The following is a 19,491-nucleotide window of genomic DNA, read 5'->3' as shown; positions in this document are numbered from 1 at the left end:
CGGCTTCTTGGGCTGCACGACACACTACCGTGTGTCTTGATCTAAAACAGCCAAGCTGTTAAAAAGAGTGCGCCCCCCAAAAAGGCCAGGATGAAAAAAGTTTTGAAATCCAAGGTGGCGGCCAAGAAATGGCTGGTTAATGGAAAAAATTTTAATTTCGACAATTCAGGTGAATTTTTATATATATATATATATATATTTTTTTTATTCCGGCCCTAATGGCACTCCCATCCTCCCCGATCTCTAGCTAGAAATTAAACCTAATTTAATTTATAAATGACAAAAAGCAGAAGAAAGAAAAAGCAGCTAAACCTACAGAGCCTACACAGGCCTACAAAAACACCGCATGGACTGCCAGCATACACAGCAAAACCCCTGGACAGGGGCCTTAACAAGAAAGCCCTGCAGTCTACTGGCCAAACTGCAGGGAGTGGGAGCATGAAACAGAGTTCAACTCCCACAAAGGACTGCCAGGCAACAGGCTAAATAGATGTAAAAATGTCCGGGCATTGTGGCGCCACAGACAAACAGAGAGTTGCTCTAGCAGATGGCGGTGTGTTATGCCACGAGAAATGCCACTCCTGGTGGTTGTCCTCAAAGCAATATCCTGAAAGACAGGACGACTAGCAACAGACCACAAACCCAAGGATCCAACCACCAGGGGAACAAAAACACCTCCAGCAGCCTGTACAAGCTCATCATGGTGAGCATCCTTATCTTCTTCTCCCTTAGCAGCAGCCACACCTGCTGAAACTGCAGACCAACCCAACAGAGATTCTTGTAATGGACAACGCACAGTAACATCGAAGTACGCAGGCTTCCCATGCACAAAGTCAGGGTGAAAAACATCACCTGGGCGATCCAATCGGGAACCAGCACACCGTTGCTCTTTACGGCAACCAGTGTTGTCCTGAAGTAAAGCATGATATATCACATCACATAAAGCATCGTGCCTAGGTATACGCATGGGTCCATGTTCACAGCCCAGCAGATGATCACCAAATTGATCAACAACACTACCACATGGGCAGCGAACTGGAGAAGTGGCAGAAAAGAGAGGGACACCAAGCCAGTATCGAAGAGAATATACAAACTCCTGTGAGGACATGGATAGGCCTAAAGAATCACAAGGAATGGCCTGAAGCCATGAACTGGTACAGGGGTCAGCAGAAATTGAACGAATTCTGGCTTGGTCCCGAATGGTAAGTGAATTAAGCAAAAGGGTCTGACGAGCAATACCAAGTTCATGTTGGAAAACACGCTGCCCACAAGCTGGATGGATAAGATCAGGAAGGGAATCACTGTTAATCAAGGGCAGCAGAATTGAGGTAGCAACATCCTGATCTGGGATGGAAGGAAACACGTCAGGACCCCCACTAAAAGACTGGAGCAGACGATAACACAATTCTTGGGAGCTGAAACAAGAGCCTAAAAAGGCTGCTGAAGAGGTACTGGTAGCTTCACGCAAACCCAATCCTCCCATAGAACACGGTAGAGTGGCCTGCAGCCAAGATAAGTCAGATATAGAAGATTCCTAAAGCAGATCGAAGATTATAATCAAAACGTTCAAGTTGAGAAATAACACAATTTGGGGAAATAGTACGCAAGAGATGATTAAGTTTACAAACACCCAGACAGAGACAACTAGGTGAATTTGGGTTGCCTCCTCCTAGTGAATTCACCTGAATTGTGAATTACCCAATCCTCCCATAGAACATGGTAGATTGGCCTGCAGCCAAGATAAGTCAGATATAGAAGATTTGCAAATACGACCTAAAGCAGATCGAAGATTATAATCAAAACGTTCAAGTTGAGAAATAATACAATTTGGGGAAATAGTACGCAAGAGATGATTAAGTTTACAAACACCCAGACAGAGACAACTAGGTGAATTTGGGTTGCCTCCTCCTAGTGAATTCACCTGAATTGTGAATTCAATCAATGCAATTCAGGTGAATTTGCGTTGCCTCCTCCTAGCAAATTCACCTGAATTGTCGTAATTAAAATTTTTGCCATTAACCTACGATCACAGCCATTTCTTGGCCGCCACCTTGGATTTCACATCTTTTTTCATCCTGGCCTTTTTGGGAGCTGCACTGTTTTTTTTACAGCTTGGCTATTTTGGTTTAGATTCTAATTAACTGACAGCACCTACATATAGATGTGAGAAGTTGTACTTGCAGCCTCAGGATAAAAATCACATGGTAAGGTAGTGACAGTTGCAGTGTGTGTCAAGCTGATGCGGCTCCAATGATAAGATTATGGACAACCATGATGGGAGGCCTTTTGGAGTCTTAAGTAGCAGATGTGGTTTCCAAAGGTAGTGTTAGTTAACTAGAATACATTGTGAATCGCTAAATGTTTATTTTTAATGTTCATGATTTTGAAGGAGTTTTTAACTTTCAGTGTTGATGGCTTAGCAAGTATTATGAACTTCAACTTCAATTATAGGGATCATAATCATAATAAAAGTGTAAGGAAACAAAGGAGTTTGCCTACACCTGCAGATATGTGGACATTTAATCCCTAATTCAGTCATAAGTACGTATAGCGATAAAATGTCCACCAGTATATCTGCAGGTCCCTTGTTTCACTATTTTTGCAATTTTACTGTATGATCCATAATCAAACTTAAAATTTCTAATTTTTCTTTTACTTGTTTGTTTACTTTTTTGAGCCCCCACATACTGGATCAAAGGAAGAATGGTACCAGAGTTAATGTTTTCATCCTCCAACTAACAATCACTGACTTGAAAATAAAGTGGCCATTACACCATTACACTTTGCTTTCGGCAATGTTCAGCTCATTACACAGGACTACAAACAAAAAACGGTAAGAGAAGGAGAAGTACCATTGCAATCAATCCAGTCACCATAGAAAATACAGACGATTCCCATATACAAATGTAGGGAGCCATTGCGCTGCCATATTCTGTTCTTGTTTCCTAGAATGCTGCTCACCAACTTTGTCCCAATTTAATGTAATCCTTTGTCAGTGTCCTCATATGGTGCCTCATTGACTGTGGGAAGCCATTGTATACATGCAATCTATAGCATAGCTGACTATGGTACTTTAGGATTCCTTCAGTATTGACATATGTAGTGGGTGACTGTCACAGCAAAAAGTTATCGCAAAAACGGCATTGAGCTGAGCGAAACACATACACAGTCTTCTCCACCTAAACTGTGAAACAACATCAGGAACACTGATTACCTGTGATACTGCAGCAGTTCTCGTTCGTTCTACCGCAGTGAACAGGCACTGGAAAAACACGTTCGTCAGTTTTACTGGACACACCCATTAATTGATGAATCGCGTGATACCGCAGCTGGTGGTGCCAATGTACAAAGTCAATACGTGTGGCTCACTATATTAGTTTTAGGAGGCAAGGAAAGACTTAATCCGTTGCAGCAGATGTAAGGAATGGTCTTCTCTGCGTATAACTCACTAGCAGACGGCAAAAGGTCTAAAGTTAAAGTTTATTTTCTATTTAACGCCCTTGGTTAAAGTAAAGTACAGTTATTGACACTATTTTCGTTACCCATTCTATGCAGTACAATTGTTAAATAGTGCTATATTATCTTTTAGTCTACCTGCTGTAAGTAATGGCTGATAAAACACTAGTCTAATGGATAAAAAGGAAGTATCTTCTTGCGTGTTTAAATAGTTCTTTGCATTGGTATGCAATGTGTGTGCATATATTTGACCTATGTTGCTAGATGCACCCATCTTGGGCGACATATTGTTGAGATGCACCCATCATGACAAATCGGTCACCACATTTTACTAACTGTTTACATGTTTGTGTGTATGTGTGTGTGTGTGTGTGTTCATATCCTTTTGACCTATGTTGCTAGATGCACCCATCTTGGGCGACATATTGTTGAGATGCACCCATCTTGACAAATCGGTCACCACATTTTACTAACTCTGTGTGTGTGTGTGTGTGTGTGTGTGTGTGTGTGTGTGTGTGTGTGTGTGTGTGTGTGTGTGTGTGTGTGTGTGTGTGTGTGTGTGTGTGTGTGTGTGTGGGTGTGAGTCACGCGGAGTATGTGTTTTTGAATATTCATAGTATTGACTTATGCTGCTAGATGCACCCATCTTGGGCAGCGTATTGTTGAGATGAACCCATCTTGACATGTAGTCAAATTATGTTACGTAAATACCTTTGTGTGTGGTCTGTGTGTGTATGGGTTTGAGTCACACCGAGTGTGTGTGTGTGTTGTTTGTGTGTGTGCTGTTTGTGTGTGTGCATTGTGTATGCTTGAATATTCACAGTATTGACTTATGCTGCTAGATGCACCTATCTTGGGCAGCATACTGTTGAGATGCACCCATCTTGACATGTAGTCAAATTATATTATAAATACATAAATCTTTGTGTAGTGTGTGCATGTTTGTGTGCGTGCGTGTTTGTGTATGTGGTGCATGCTATCTATTGTGTATATAAATACTCATGGTATAGTAGAATTTGACTGTGTTGATAACTATTTCCTAGCTGCAGTACACCGCTATTATGAGTCCAGGAGAAGAACATACAATGACTCCCTACCTCATAGAGTGGCAAAGGTTGCTGAGAATAAGAAGAAGGCAAAAAAGAGGATACCAGGACAGGGGTAAACATTATACACGCTGTACCTGACTACCTCGCACGGTGTTGTGTCTATGATTTGTAAATCAAAATTCATTCCTGTATAGCATTTTTGTAGTGCCGACTCTACCGAGCAATTATGATGACAGAATGTTCATAAGAGTATTTTGAGAACAGTATCCTTAAAAAACGAAACAGTCTTTGGTGTTGGAGACTCTAAATCTTATCACTAATAACTCTATTAGAATGGTCTTAGCTTTGTTCTTTGATCTTATCTTTGATTAGATAACTAACAGTTGAGGAATCCAGTGTAGAAGTGAATTTCAAAGTTTAAATGTAAACTTTAGATTAAACCATCACATTCTTACAACTAGTTTTTAAACCAGTCACACGCCCGCAGTGTGCCTGGTTCACTGAAATTGTTTTATGAAAAGTGTGTGTATGCTTGTCTTTCCACACCTGAACCTGTGCGCCAAAGCAACTTTCTGGCTAAATAAACCGTATATTAAACTGTAGCTAAGCTTTAGCTCAAGATAATTTTCTTCTTTGCTCAAACTGAGTGTAGTGACAAGTCTAAGTAGAGTGGCTGCATGGCACGTGGTTTTTAGAAGTAGCACAACATCAACTTGTTCCTTTAGATGCTCACTGCAATCTACGAGATAATGTTAGTGAGCTTTCAACACAATGTCAGGGTCGATAACACAAAAGATTTTCAATATGATAAACAAGCAATGGTTCTGCTGTTTAGTGCTTAGTTTGTTAAAGCCAAAGAGAATTTGTGATTTCAATAAAATCTCATATCTAATATATTATTACAATGGTCTTTATTGTGTTAGATAGTCAAGACTTGCGCAAACATTTGTCATGTTTTAGAATTTTGTTTCACCAGCTAAATATGATAAATCTGTTTGTTTATGTTAATTGCTTATATACAACTGTACAGGAGAAGAGAAAAGGTCATCAGGTCAGATGAAGAGCGAAATTTATGGGAGCAAATTGATCCACTGTACATGACAGAGGAGAGCAGTGACGAAGAGAGTGAATCAATGAAGCTTCACCATCTTGAATGGCAATCCGATGGTAATGTATGTGTGGTTAAATTGCTGTATTATACAATGATTTTGGCAGAGTTAGAAGAACTGAAGCAAGTTTTAGACAACCGCATCAAAGAAAAGGAAGTGTGTGCTGGTCACTTCTCCGCCAAGCCTAGGATAGAAGGCGTTCCATCTTCACTGCCCATTCCAAGGAATGCAGTTCAATGGGCAGTGAAAAGGTGATCATGAGATTGAAGTTTTTATTATTAAAGTTGTTGTTTGCAGTACTTTACGTCAAGAACCAGACAGAACAGAACATGCTGTGGTAGCTGTATATTTTGGTTCAATTTGATAATAATACTGTCACCCAACACCAACTTCTAATGGAAATAGAGGCAATCATTCCACCATGTAAGCTAAATTAGGGTAACCGTGTATTTTAGTTCAATTTGATATTAATACAGTCAGCCAACACCAACACCTAGAAGCAATCATTCCACCATGTAAGCTAAATTAGGATATACCGTACTTGTGTTATTTTTCTTACAAATCCACTGACACCGATCAGCAGTAGTCCTAGTGCAATCTGTCAGCCACCTTTACAAAGGTAGTTTTGTTTCTTTAGAATAAATAGGTTTATTTGTCAATATTTGTAGTTCATCATTGGCATCTGTGCAGATACTTTTACAGCAACAATTGTAAGTATACAAACAAACACTCTACATTGTATTATGAAGTTTGTTTTGCATAGGCCACATACTAGCAGAAACCCTAGGCATAGCAGTGTTACACCTAGGTGACCCAGCAGGTACAGTATGTGACTATATATTTACTAAACATTATTTCACAGTCTGGTCTTTTAATACTTGGTCCAGGGGAGGAAGCATACAACGTGGCATGGTGTCCTCAAATGACTGGTATGTATGTAATGAGAATCAAGGGCTGTGTGTGTGTGTGTGTGTGTGTGTGTTCAGTGTTGTTGTGTCTGATTACTTTGTGTGTGCATACGTGCATGTGTGTTTAGTGTGTAGTGTACATGTACTGTGTACATACAATTTTCAAGGGATATCATTTTTACAGTTGGTTGGCTAGCTGTCTACGAATTTTTTCATCCTCAAAAATTAACAATTGTTTTAGGATCGACAGTTAACCTTAGTGAAGTACGAGTGATTCTCAAAAATATACCTGCAAAGTATCCTGAAAAGTTAATCTGCAGAAAATTACGTCCCTTGGAAAATTTGTACATACGTATACAACAATTTTTACAGGGGTGTACATGTACAAAAATTTGTGCATGTGTGTCACTTTGGTAGTATTTTGAGTAAGAATTTGATTACTGTATGAATGAGCTATATTCACAATTACATCACAATTGACAAAATGACGGTGTGATCGGTGATACCTTATAGTGTGTTCATCAAAATAGACTTTGTTTACAATAGTGATGCACCAATATGAGATTTTCTGATTATCCAATTAGCTGATATTATAATTCACATGATGACCGATACCTATAACCGATCCAATGTTATAATTCCCAAGATTTCACATGAATTTGATGAAATTGTCATTTTAAAAACACTATTTTGATTTACTTTCTATGAAAGCAATATCATCTGGGTCAGCAAAAACATATTGGCAAAATAATTACTGATACCAATATTGAAAATATTGCCGATTAAGCCAATTTCTGATTATCCACCAATTATCGGTGCATCGCTAGTTTACAACTTTCTGGACATGGAGCCATGGGATAATGAAGGTAAAAGACTAGTTAGCATGAATTTGCGGTGTGAAATAATCCAACCAGACAACTAATTTGTCTTTTAGGTAAGTATGTATGCCTCACCTGGCCCCATGCTGAACTGCATAAACATTATCAACTTACCAGAGCAAAACGCCATCTCTCCCAATCGCTTACTGTACAAACTACCACACTCTGTCGGCCATTTTTCTGTTTTGATGTAGTTGCGGATGTAGTTGTGGATAAGGTTCATTGGGGAACTATAGCTGGTGTTAACTGGGGAAGCAGCCCACCCAGCTTTTTCATCAATGTCCAACTGACCTTGCCTACTTAGGTGTTGACATCTGGTTTTGCTTTTGCCATCTCATTCTATACAGCATGTCAGCTTGTTTCCTTTGTTACTTATGTCTGACTGAAGAGCACCTATAAATTTTTTGCTGTACAGTCAATTGTTCTGTGTTCCTGATGCCTACCACTTAAACTTCACAACTACTTTATTCACATTGATCATTTGTGTGTATGAGTGTGCATGCATGCTTATGGTTGAGGTCAGATGGATTATATTGTGATAATTGTGAGTTTACTGAAACAGAGCCCCAACTTCTCTTTATAAGGCAGCAACCACTCTGTGAGAGTTGAAAATATGTGTACAGCAATTTGTAAGTGTTAGACAGGTGACCGCTTAACACAGCCCACAATGCATTGGAAATACCTTGTGATAGTGGCCATTGCAATATACAAAGTTGACCACTTGACTCAGTACTGTTAACACGGTTCCACTGTAGGAAGCATTATTTTCACCTGTGATTGTATTCTATTGGGTAGTCTCAATGGCCAGATGCTACTCTGTGCGCAGGATAATGCCCTGTGCAGAATAGTGTCTGGCCAGCAAGACTCCGTAGAGATCATACGTAGCTATGCAGTGATTTAAAACTCTGTATGTGAATATTACAAAACAAAAGCCCAAAGTACAATGTATGTAATATTTATGTATTGGCGATTAAGTCCAAGTAGAGCTGCGCAGCACCTGGTTTTTAGAAGTAGACATCAAATATAACACTCCTTACTTTATGACCTGGAATCAATTAAAAATCTAGAGACAGAAGGACGTGATGTACTCAGTCAAACTGCAAACTGACTGAACAGCTAGAGCATGCAATCATTGTACGCCAAATTGTATGCAGCAGAGTAACTGTATAACAGAAATTCATATTTCACTAAATAGAAATTTGCCAACTAAGTTTAACTCTGCTAAAGTTTCTCACTCTCTATATGATAGTTAAATTATTGTGTGCTAGTTACGCCTTAAGTAGTTCATTAGACTGTTACCTTTTGTTTTTTGTTCTTTAGTGATTTGCCTGCAAGATAAAATGACGACAGGAAGACACTACAACGGTAAGTATTGTGTTTGTTGTAATAAACTACTGTTCAAGCTTTTTCACATTGTAGTGAATTGTTGTTGCATGAGTCCCGCAGCAGGAGAGACCCAGCTACTAATAGGAATCACAGGTTCTACTGTAGTATTTACACATTATATATACTCTTATTTTTTAGTCAGATCAGCTCATCACAGCTTTTGCAAGGGATTAATAATGATGACTATGATAGTGATTATTAATCGACCATATCAGCTACTGCTAATAGTGTGATTTTCATTAAATACAATTTAAATGAATTATGATCAGTATTTTTAAAATTAAAATTTAACTGAATTACAATCGCTATTTCAAAATACGGAAGAACACATTGCTAGATACGGAGGCTTAGTGGAGACGGATACTATCAATCAATCGACAAGAAAACTGAGTAATGTGTCCGGTGAAACTGAGGATGAACTTCAAGAAGGCGGGAAAAGACTGCCGGCAAAACTGCTGGTCAGTGTAACTTCTGTCCCACTACTGGAGATAAATGGTGATAGTTTTGCCGACAAAACTGATGGCAGTCAGACTCCAGATCAGCGAGGTGAGCGGTTGATACACTGTCAACAAAACCATCCGTGTTTTTGATTCGCTTTCGCTGTGTGTGTGCAATGTTGAAACCAACTGTCAGCTGGGATGGCAAGAGCACAATCACTGTTCAGGACACAGGTAGTGTACCATATGGCCAAGAAAGCCAGCATGCCATACCGCGAGTATATTGACAGGAAGAAAGAAAACAGCATTTTCACATGTGTATACATATGTAGTTCAATGGCCCCTTCTCCAAAGCACATCATTTTTGCATTATACAGTAGTTTTCCACCAGGTAGGGTAGAGCACACAGTAAATGTGATTAAATTTGCATCTGTTGTATGCGAGATATGGGCATTCTGAGTTTCAATTTAATTTTCTTCGTTTTTACTTCTTTAGCCATATGGGGCTACAGAGATTTCAATTAATTTTTTCATACTTTGCAAAAAAAATTGCTATAAAATGCAAATGTGTAACTTGATTGCCTCGATTTCTGAAAAGCATATAAAGGTGAATTCATGTACCTAGTTTGCTGTGAATCTGATGAATATCCAAGTGTTTATTTACATACAGAAAGATCAAACTTCTGTCATGGCTGCATGGTAAACCAAACATGGGAATACCTTGACAATTGAATACCTTGACAATTGGTGTGTACATGGGCTGATCATTGAAGCAGCAGTGCCTTTGGTGGTTGGAAAGGCAATACAGTTACAGCTACAAAGTTATACAGCAGAAACCAAACAAGTGTAAAATCACGGGATTGAGATACCCTAACAGAGCAGTCGCTGCAGGGCAAAAAAGGCATGTGTGCCAGTATGTTTGCTTGGTAGGTATGAACACTAATAGTGCTTTATTCATAATAATTGATTGCATAATTGTGACATAGGTTGGGTTTTGTGTCATATCTCAATGGCTTTTATCTAGATTCCTTTCAAACCACCTAAAGGCACTCCTACGATGGTTACTCCATCTACATAGCAATTTTCAGCTCATTCCTTCAAGAGGTTTACCCTGTGGGCGTGACAGAAGTTTGACCTTATTTGATGCAAATAAATGGTCATAACTCCATGAATGTTTATCAGATTCCTACCAAATGTGGTATTGAGATCCACTGTAATGAGCCCTATAAGTGTGCCAAATTGTAGCCTGATTGGAGCACACATTTGTGTTTTATGGTGGATTTTGCAAAGTGTGCAAAATAAAGAAGAAAAAATGAAGAAATTAAAATAAAGATTTGGTTGCTTGTATCTCGGAAATGGCTAGAGTGATTTTCTTCAAATTTGGTAGGTAGGCTCCCCAATCTAGCTGCCATTTGTGTAGCAAATTTGGTTCCAATCATATAAGGGATCACAGAGATACATAGGTGTGAAAATTGCATTTTCTTTCTTCCCTGCTAATATACTCACGGTGTGGAGTGCTGGCTTCTTGGGCCACACAACATACTATCGTGTGTCTTGATCATTAATTTCTGCATTGGTATAGCTATGCTGTCTTCTGTCTACCTTTTTTATTCCTACAGGTAAACAGAAGAACAAGATATTTGTACAAAATTTGTATTATTTTATTGGCTGTTCATAAATGAGAAGGTGTAAGAAAACAAAACAAAACAAAAAAAACCTGACGAAACTGAGGCTCAAACCACCAACCTCTAGGTTCAGAATGTCATACTCTATTATTACTGCACCACTACCAACTCTTCTAGTTTTTGCACCATTTAAATCTAAAAGTATTATGCATTTAACCCATTTCCTAACCCTAACTTAACAGTTACTGTTACAAATGATGCCCTAATCCTAGTTGTATGTCCTCCCCAATATAATACAATAAAAAGTGTCTAATAATCTAATACTCTGGATAATATTTAATTCTGATGAATCTCTGTTATACTAATATTAGTGTCTAGCAAGTTATAATCCATAAAATGGATTTGTAAAAGTTACATAAACTAGACACATAAAAAACACAAATTTAAAACAAGGAGTATGGATCAACAACACTGATGGTTACATCAAGTAAACACACAAATTCCTATTTTGACTCTGCTTAAATTCGCCACAATGGGTTTACTTGATGTAACCACAATCGTTGCTGATCTATACTCCAGCAATCCCTTTTTGTTTCATGGATTTTCAGCACTACCAATTCCTTATTAATTTTAAAATTTTAATATGATGCCCATAATACAGCTGCCTATACATTACAGATGTAGAAGTTCTATTGGTGCTCTACAGATTGATTATTGAATAGCCTAATGTCATAAGTTCATGGCTACATCACATGAAACATATATTTGTGTCTATTTGTAGGACTCAACTTACCAAGGTGTACTCTAATAGCAATATTGTAGTTAACTATACTACCTGTACCAACAGTACTCTGATTACCACCAACTCGATATGTTGTGATTTGATCACTGTCATTAGTATGTAACAATTGTGGTCTTTCATTTCCAGTATTGGAATACAATCCCACAACTGATCCTGATGGTGCAGTGAACTGTTCTGTTATTGGGAGGGTGTAGTTCTGACAAGGCAAATTATTATTACTGGTACCAGTAGGATTGAATGCGACTGTGTTTGATTGGATGAGTGAATAAGTAGTGTCACCCCCACCTCCTGAAGTGTTTTCCCAAATTCCAGGATAAAATGTCACTGATGTAACAGAATGTATTTGATAACAGAACTCCCAGGTTGTCACAATTCCTTTACACTGAACTGTATATCCAGCTAGTATGTATGTTTGATCTGCATCAATAATCTTCCTATCTTGATCCAGTGATCCAACAGTATCAGGAGCTGTACACTCTTGACCACTGACTGCTATACAAACAGTACACAATAGGTGGCACTCATTGTCTTCACTAACCAGATATCAATAGTAGAATCAAAACTGCATACACACCTAAACTTCTCATTGCTGCAAATCATATACATTTTTATTCAATACAAGAACAATATATGCATCATCTATAGTATAAGTATATAATCAATGCAATACTGTATGCATTATCTATCAGTATCACACGTTGTAACAGAATTTGAATCACAGTGAAACCTGTGATTACCTGTCTAATCAGGTCATTATATAATGAAGTCACCTGTCTATACCAGCCAATTTGATAATCCCCTAATGTGCCATTTTGTGTACAAACTTACATGCCTAATGCAGCCGCTAGGTCAGAAAATGGTGCTCCAATTTGACAGGTAACACTGTGCAAATTTATATCACCCTATGTACTACAACTGTGACCAAATCTATTGTGACAGTATAAAAATTTTAAATGCTTTCATACACTATTGAAGTTGGCTTTTCACAGTGAATGGATAGCCACACCAATAAACTATACCTTTGCACTACAGCAATGCCACTAGTTTGCTCAGGCAACTTTTATGGGTGGATTTCTATAGAGGGAAGCCACTGGGAACACTGGCAGTAGTGCAGCTAGACCTGGGAAAGCCAAGGCATTGCCCAGGAATCGGATTTCTTTACCTCATCATCAGCTACCCAGAGCAATTAAAGATGTAGGTTGAATCCCATCCAAAACAGCTAATAGCTGTAAAAATAGTGTGCGTCCAAGAGTTAACTATGACAAAAAATGATTTTTAGGTATGCAAGTTGTAAATATTAATCAGATAATACAATATTATTGTTAAAGTATTAATGCGAACTAGCTTTGTGATGCTGTCAGTCTTTAAGTGTGTGAGCATCTTCATAAATGCCACTCATATTTGATTTTCAATAAAGCAATGTGTATAGATTCTCTGATAGGAAAAAATATCTTGAGTTTGGCCGCCTTTTATTTGTTCATATGATTGCCGTATACAGGAAAGGCGGCCAAACTCAAACAATTTATTGCTATCAGAGAATCTATACACTTTGCTTTCTTGAGAATCAAATTTGAGTGGATTTATGAAGATACCCACACACTTAAAAACTAGCAACATCACATAGTTCTCATTAATACTTTAACAATAATATTGTATTATTTGATTAATATTTACAACTTGCACACCTCGCACATGGCTACATTATGATATCACTTTTTGTCACAGTTAACTCTGCTTTCCTTGGATGCAAACTTTTTTTTACAGCTATAAGTTGTTTTGGGTGGGATTTCAAACCTTTTTGTTAGAATAAACATACTCTTACTGTTGAAAACATAGGTTTCCATGGTTTTGACAGAGACCCATTTTTATTTAGATTTCAGTAACAGAATATTAAAATACAACTGTAATTTTAGTGGCATACAACTGCAGTCAACTAACCTCCATTTTAACTAATACACCTTTAGTAAAACTTTTCCTTTCATCTTGCACGACCGCCAGGCATTAAAATGATCAAGATACTCCAATAGAGCAGTCACAAAACAACTCTAACACAGCAATCAAAATTACAGCATAGTTACAACTTCTGCCTAGCATTGAATTGTGTAGTTAAATTGCTAGTTACTTACAGACTTTACAACATAAAAATACAGCACTTGTAGAAACATGACTGTTGTATTAGAGTGATTGACTGCTGTATTAGAGTATCTTGATCTACTTCAAGCATTGACTAATTCAAGTGGAGAAACCATGCCCCTACCCATATCAGTAAGAGTTCTCATGAAATGAAACGAGAATGGTAGATAAATGGCGAGTATATCCAGAAACAATAAAGGGGCACATAATTATGTCCTACTGTAAATAAACCCCTTTAAAATTTATATTACAAATAAATAAGTGACTGGAATAGGCTGTGATCTTTGCGGCTGTTGTCTCTTCACCCAAAGGTTGTCTTTTTGTGTTGAAGAGATTGACACAATTGGTGAGTTTAACCATACACGTATTTGTGTTGCAAAACTTAATTGTAAAAGGCGTAATTAGCGTATACCATGATAACATGTATTTTGTACAGCAGAGTCTCTATCATAACAGTATACAATTATTAGACATTGGACCAGGGTGAAAAGTTTTCCTGCTATATACATTTGGAGGTTGTGTATGCATATCTCAGTATCTTGATCAAGACACACGGTAGTGTGTCGTGCGGCCCAAGAAGCCGGCGCGCCACACCGTGAGTATATTGACAGGAAGAACGAAAACGTCATTTTCACACCTTTGTATCTCGGTGATCACTTATCTGATTGGAACCAAATTTGCTACACAGTTGCCCGCCAGCCAAGGGAGTCTACATTCCAAATTTGAAGGAATTCGATCCAGCCATTTCCGAGATACGAGCTGCCAAAGTTTCGTTTTTTTTTCTTCGTTTTTTTTTCTTATTCTTCTTCGTCTTTTCGCACACTTGCAAAAATTGCTATAACAAGCAAACGCGTACTCCGATCGCCTTGAAATTTGGCACACAGAAAGGGAGTCCAAAGGCGAATCCTAGCATCAAATTTGGTACAAATCCGATGAATGGTTCAGGAGTTATGACCGATTATTCGCGTAAAACAAGATCGATTTGTTGTCACGCCTACAGGGTAAACCGCTTCATGGAATGAGTTGAAAATTGCTATGTAGATGGAGTAACCATCGTAGGAGTGCCTTTTGGTGGTTTGAAAGGAATCGAGATAAAGACCACGGAGATATGACACAAAACCCAACCTGTGTCACAATTACGCGATCGATTTTTATGAATAAAAAAGTATTAGTTTTCACGCCTACTAGGCAAACCGCTTAGAGCAATGAGCTGAAAATCGGTGTATAGCTGGAATAATCTTCATAGAAAGTCCTTGCAGTAGTACAGAAGTATCGGATTACAAACCATTGAGTTATGATTCGAAAGCCAACTCCGTGTAGCAAATACGAGATCGAGATACTCGAATAGAACAGTCACCCTAATAGAGCATTCGGCTAATTTATTTACTCCATTATAGAATTTTATTACATCACAAGTTATTCTGTAGGGAGTTCAGCTGCAAACAGTTAATCTTATAGACAGTTCAGCAAGAAGACAGTCACCATGTGGAGAGTTAAGCAAATATACCACTATAGAGATTCAGAACATTACAAGTCACACTGAAGAAAGTTCAGCTATAAACAAGTCATGCACTGTGTAGAGAATTCAGCTACAATTAAGTCACTCTCTAGAGAATTCAGTTACACAGAATTCAGCTACACACAAGTCACCGTGGAGAGAGTTCAGCTACAAACAAATTACCCTTTAGAGTGATCAGCTACAAACAAAACACTTTGCAGGGTGTTCAACTGCAACAAATCAATTACCTTTAGAGCGATCAGCAATGAACAAATCAACACAAATCTACCTGTAGAGAGATCAGCTAGAAACAAACCACCCTGAAGAGAGTTCAGCTACAAAAAATCACCCTGTAGAGACATCAGCTAGAAACTAGACACAATGTAAGGAGTTCAGCTACAAGCAATCACCCTGTAGAGAGTTCAGCTAAAACAAATCAACCTGCAGAGAGATCAGCTACAAACAAATCACCTTATAGAGAGTTCAGCTACAAACAGATTACCTGTAGAGAGATCGGCTACAAACAAATCAACCAGCAGAGAGATCAGCTATATACACACAAATCAACTTGTAGAGAGATCAGCTACAAACAAATCACCCTGTAGAGAGATCAGCTAGAAACTACACACAATGTAAGGAGTTCAGCTACAAACAAATCACCCTGTAGAGAGATCAGCTACAAACTAGACACAAAGTAAGGAGTTCAGCTACAAGCAAATTACCCTGTAGAGAGTTCATCTACAAACAAATCAACCTGTAGAGCAATCAGCTAGAAACAAATCACCCTGAAGAGAGGTCAGCTACAAAAAATCACCCTGTAGAGAGATAAGCTAGAAACAAATCACCCTGAAGAGAGGTCAGCTACAAAAAAATCACCCTGTAGAGAGATCAGCTACAAACAAATTGCCCTGTAGAGAGATCGGCTACAAACAAATCAACCTGTAGAGAGATCAGCTACACACAAATCAACTTGTAGAGAGTTCAGCTACAAACAAATTACCCTGTAGAGAGATCGGCTACAAACAAATCACCCTGTAGAGAGTTCAGCTAAAACAAATCAACCTGCAGAGAGATCAACTACAAACAAATCACCTTATAGAGAGTTCAGCTACAAACAAATTACCCTATAGAGAGATCGGCTACAAACAAATCAACCTGCAGAGAGATCAGCTACACACAAATCAACTTGTAGAGAGATCAATTACAAACAAATCACCCTGTAGAGAGATCAGCTAGAAACTACACACAATGTAAGGAGTTCAGCTACAAACAAATCACTCTGTAGAGAGATCAGCTAGAAACTGGACACAATGTAAGGAGTTCAGCTACAAGCAAATCACCCTTTAGTGAGGTCAGCTACAAACAAATCAACCTGCAGTGAGATCGGCTACAAACAAATCAACCAGTAGAAAGATCAGCTACACACAAATCAACTTGTAGAGAGATCAGCTACAAACAAATCACCCTGTAGAGAAGAAGTTACCTTGTAGAGAGTTCAGCTACAAAGAAACCATTATGTAGAGAGTTTAGCTGCAAACAATTCACCTGTAGAGAGTTCAGCTAGAAACAAATCACCCCATAGAGAGATCAGCTGGACGAAGTCACCTTGTAGAGAGATCAACTAGAAACTAGTCACAATGTAAGGAGTTCAGCTACAAGTAAATCACCCTGTAGAGAGTTCAGCTAAAACAAATCAACCTGCAGAGAGATCAGCTACAAATAAATCACTTTATAGACAATTCAGCTACAAACAAATTACCTTGTAGAGAGATCGGCTGCAAATTAATCAACCTGCAGAGAGATCAGCTACACACAAATCAACTTGTAGAGAGATCAGCTACAAACAAATCACCCTGTAGAGAGATCAGCTAGAAACTAGATACAATGCAAGGAGTTCAGCTACAAGCAAAATCACCCATTAGTGAGTTCAGCTACAAACAAATCAACCTGCAGTGAGATCACCCACAAAAACGCACTTGTACAGAGTTCAGTTACAAACAAATCACCCTGTAGAGAGATCAGGTAGAAGAATTCACCTTGTAGAGAGTTCAGCAACAAAGAAACCACCATGTAGAGAGTTCAGCTGCAAACAAATCACCCAGTAGAAAGATCAGCTAGAAGAAGTTACCTTGTAGAGAGTTCATTTACAAAGAAACCATCATATAGAGAGTTCAGCTACAAAGAAATTACCCCGTAGAGAGTTCAGCTAGAAGAAGTCACCTTGTAAAGAGTTTAGCTACAAAGAAACCATCATGTACAGAGTTCAGCTACAAAGAAACCACCTGTACAGAATTCAACTACAAACAAATCACCCTGTATAGAGATCAGCTAGAAGAAGTTACCTTGTAGATAGTTCAGCTACAACAATTCACCCTGTAGAAAGATCAGCTAGAAGAAGTCACCTTGTAGAGTGTTCAGTTACAAAGAAACCATCATGTAGAGAGTTCAGCTGCAAACAAATCACTCTGTAGAGAGTTCAGCTACAAAGAAACTGCCATGTAGAGAGTTCAGCCTCATACAAACCACCTTGTAGAGAATTCAACTACAACAAATCACCCTGTAGAGAAGAAGTTACCTTGTAGAGAGTTCAGCTACAAAGAAACCACCATATAGAGAGTTTAGCTGCAAACAATTCACCTGTAGAGAGTTCAGCTAGAAACAAATCACCCCGTAGAGAGATCAGCTGGACGAAGTCACCTTGTAGAGAGTTCAGCTACAAAGAAACCATCATGTAGAGAGTTCAGCTGCAAACAAATCACCCTGCAGAGAGTTCAGCTACAAAAAATCACTCTGTAGAGAGTTCAGCTAGACGAAGTCACCTTATAGAGAGTTCAGCTACAAAGAAACCATCATGTAGAGAGTTCGGCTATAAAGACACCACCATGTAGAGAGTTTAGCTGCAAACAAATCACCTGTAGAGAGTTCAGCTACAAAGAAACCATCCTGTATATAGTTCAGCTACAGTCCAAGTCACCCAGTAGAGAGATCAGCTGCAAAAAAAAATCCTGTGGGAATAATGAGCATGTAATAAATATATGTATATAATTTGTATAATTAGTAATAAAATCAAAAATAATTGAAGCACTAAAATTCTTCTTTAAGTTCTTTTCTTCTTCCTGTGGTAAAAAAACAACAACACATGGGTTAAAAAAGCCCCAAAGCCAGCCATAGGCCGGCTTTGCAGTATACAAATACAAAAAGAAGTGATATCTAATCAAAAACAGCCAAGCTGTAAAAAAAGGTGCGGCCCCCATAAAGGCCATGGTGAAAAAAGATGTGAAATCCAAGGTGGCGGCCAAGAAATGGCTGTGATGGTAGGTTAATGGTTACATTTTAATAACGGCAATTCAGGTGAATTTTGTGCCGCTTGGTCTAGGATTAATTATCTAATCAAAAACAGCCAAGCTGTAAAAAAAGGTGCGGCCCCCATAAAGGCCATGGTGAAAAAAGATGTGAAATCCAAGGTGGCGGCCAAGAAATGGCTGTGATGGTAGGTTAATGGTTACATTTTAATAACGGCAATTCAGGTGAATTTTGTGCCGCTTGGTCTTGGCACCAAATTCACCTGAATTGTTGTTATTAAAATGTAACCATTAACCTACCATCACAGCCATTTCTTGGCCGCCACCTTGGATTTCACATTTTTTTTCACCATGGCCTTTATGGGGGCCGCACCTTTTTTTACAGCTTGGCTGTTTTTGATTAGATAATTAATCCTTCACTAATAGTACAGTGAAAAATGGTCATTATTGTAGGGACAAATTTTCTGACCTACTAGGAGGTGGCTGCATTTTGCAGCTATAAGCAATTGGTAAGTAGCAGCTACAATGCAGCTGTTCTAACTTCTACCTGGTTATAGAGATGGATTTAGTGTGTGACAGCATGTGAGACGGTGAGTGCTGGCAGCAAGGGGTCAACCAATCTGTTAGAATGCCAAAGGCACTGCTCCTGACGTAGGTTACAGGATCACAGATGGGACATTTATAAGTTGGGTGTTAGCCCAAAATATAAGAATTTTCACTTTTGGTCCTTATAAGCTCCTGATGAAGAAAGTAATGAAGTCATTATCCATAGGATATATTTCTAGAATATCCATTTCAGTTCAAGCATAAGACAAAAACACATCATTTCAGTGGTTTAGTGGTGACCACAACACTGCCTGAGTAACCTGTGGTGAGATTTCAGACTACCAGAAGCCCTGAAATGCCTCA

General features: G+C 38.6%; 2 protein-coding genes across 14 annotated transcripts in view; one reads left to right on the top strand and one right to left on the bottom strand.

Moving 5' to 3' along the window:
* Positions 1-9,085, top strand: part of LOC136254640 (uncharacterized) — a 48,888-nt gene extending 39,803 nt beyond the window's left edge. Inside the window, exons 1-13 of one of the 13 annotated variants that reach the window (XM_066047392.1) lie at positions 2,302-2,320; positions 4,500-4,617; positions 5,536-5,672; positions 5,721-5,865; positions 5,912-6,037; positions 6,091-6,129; positions 6,195-6,233; positions 6,283-6,324; positions 6,378-6,434; positions 6,502-6,543; positions 8,721-8,765; positions 8,820-8,879; positions 8,925-9,085. In XM_066047392.1, the coding sequence (XP_065903464.1) occupies positions 6,010-6,037; positions 6,091-6,129; positions 6,195-6,233; positions 6,283-6,324; positions 6,378-6,434; positions 6,502-6,543; positions 8,721-8,765; positions 8,820-8,879; positions 8,925-9,019 (447 nt within the window). In that variant the 5' untranslated portion in view covers positions 2,302-2,320; positions 4,500-4,617; positions 5,536-5,672; positions 5,721-5,865; positions 5,912-6,009 and the 3' untranslated portion in view covers positions 9,020-9,085. Of the gene's footprint in view, positions 1-2,301; positions 2,321-3,581; positions 3,645-4,020; positions 4,618-5,457; positions 5,673-5,720; positions 5,866-5,911; positions 6,038-6,067; positions 6,130-6,187; positions 6,234-6,282; positions 6,325-6,377; positions 6,435-6,501; positions 6,544-8,720; positions 8,766-8,819; positions 8,880-8,924 lie in introns of those variants that run through there. The other 12 variants (XM_066047393.1, XM_066047391.1, XR_010700586.1 and 9 more) reach the window with 12 other exon arrangements.
* Positions 1-19,491, bottom strand: part of LOC136254619 (uncharacterized) — a 281,340-nt gene that overhangs the window by 202,830 nt on the left and 59,019 nt on the right. The window contains exons 3-4 of the mRNA XM_066047363.1: positions 12,188-12,238; positions 11,641-12,141 (exon numbers count right to left, since the gene is read on the bottom strand). Of these exons, the coding sequence (XP_065903435.1) occupies positions 11,641-12,141; positions 12,188-12,238 (552 nt within the window). The remainder of the gene's footprint in view (positions 1-11,640; positions 12,142-12,187; positions 12,239-19,491) is intronic.

This window comes from Dysidea avara, chromosome 4 (assembly GCF_963678975.1).
Source record: "Dysidea avara chromosome 4, odDysAvar1.4, whole genome shotgun sequence".
Taxonomy (NCBI): Eukaryota; Metazoa; Porifera; class Demospongiae; order Dictyoceratida; family Dysideidae; genus Dysidea; species Dysidea avara.
Note: the sequence above shows the minus strand (reverse complement) of the source record. Positions and strands in the feature narration are given on the sequence as shown.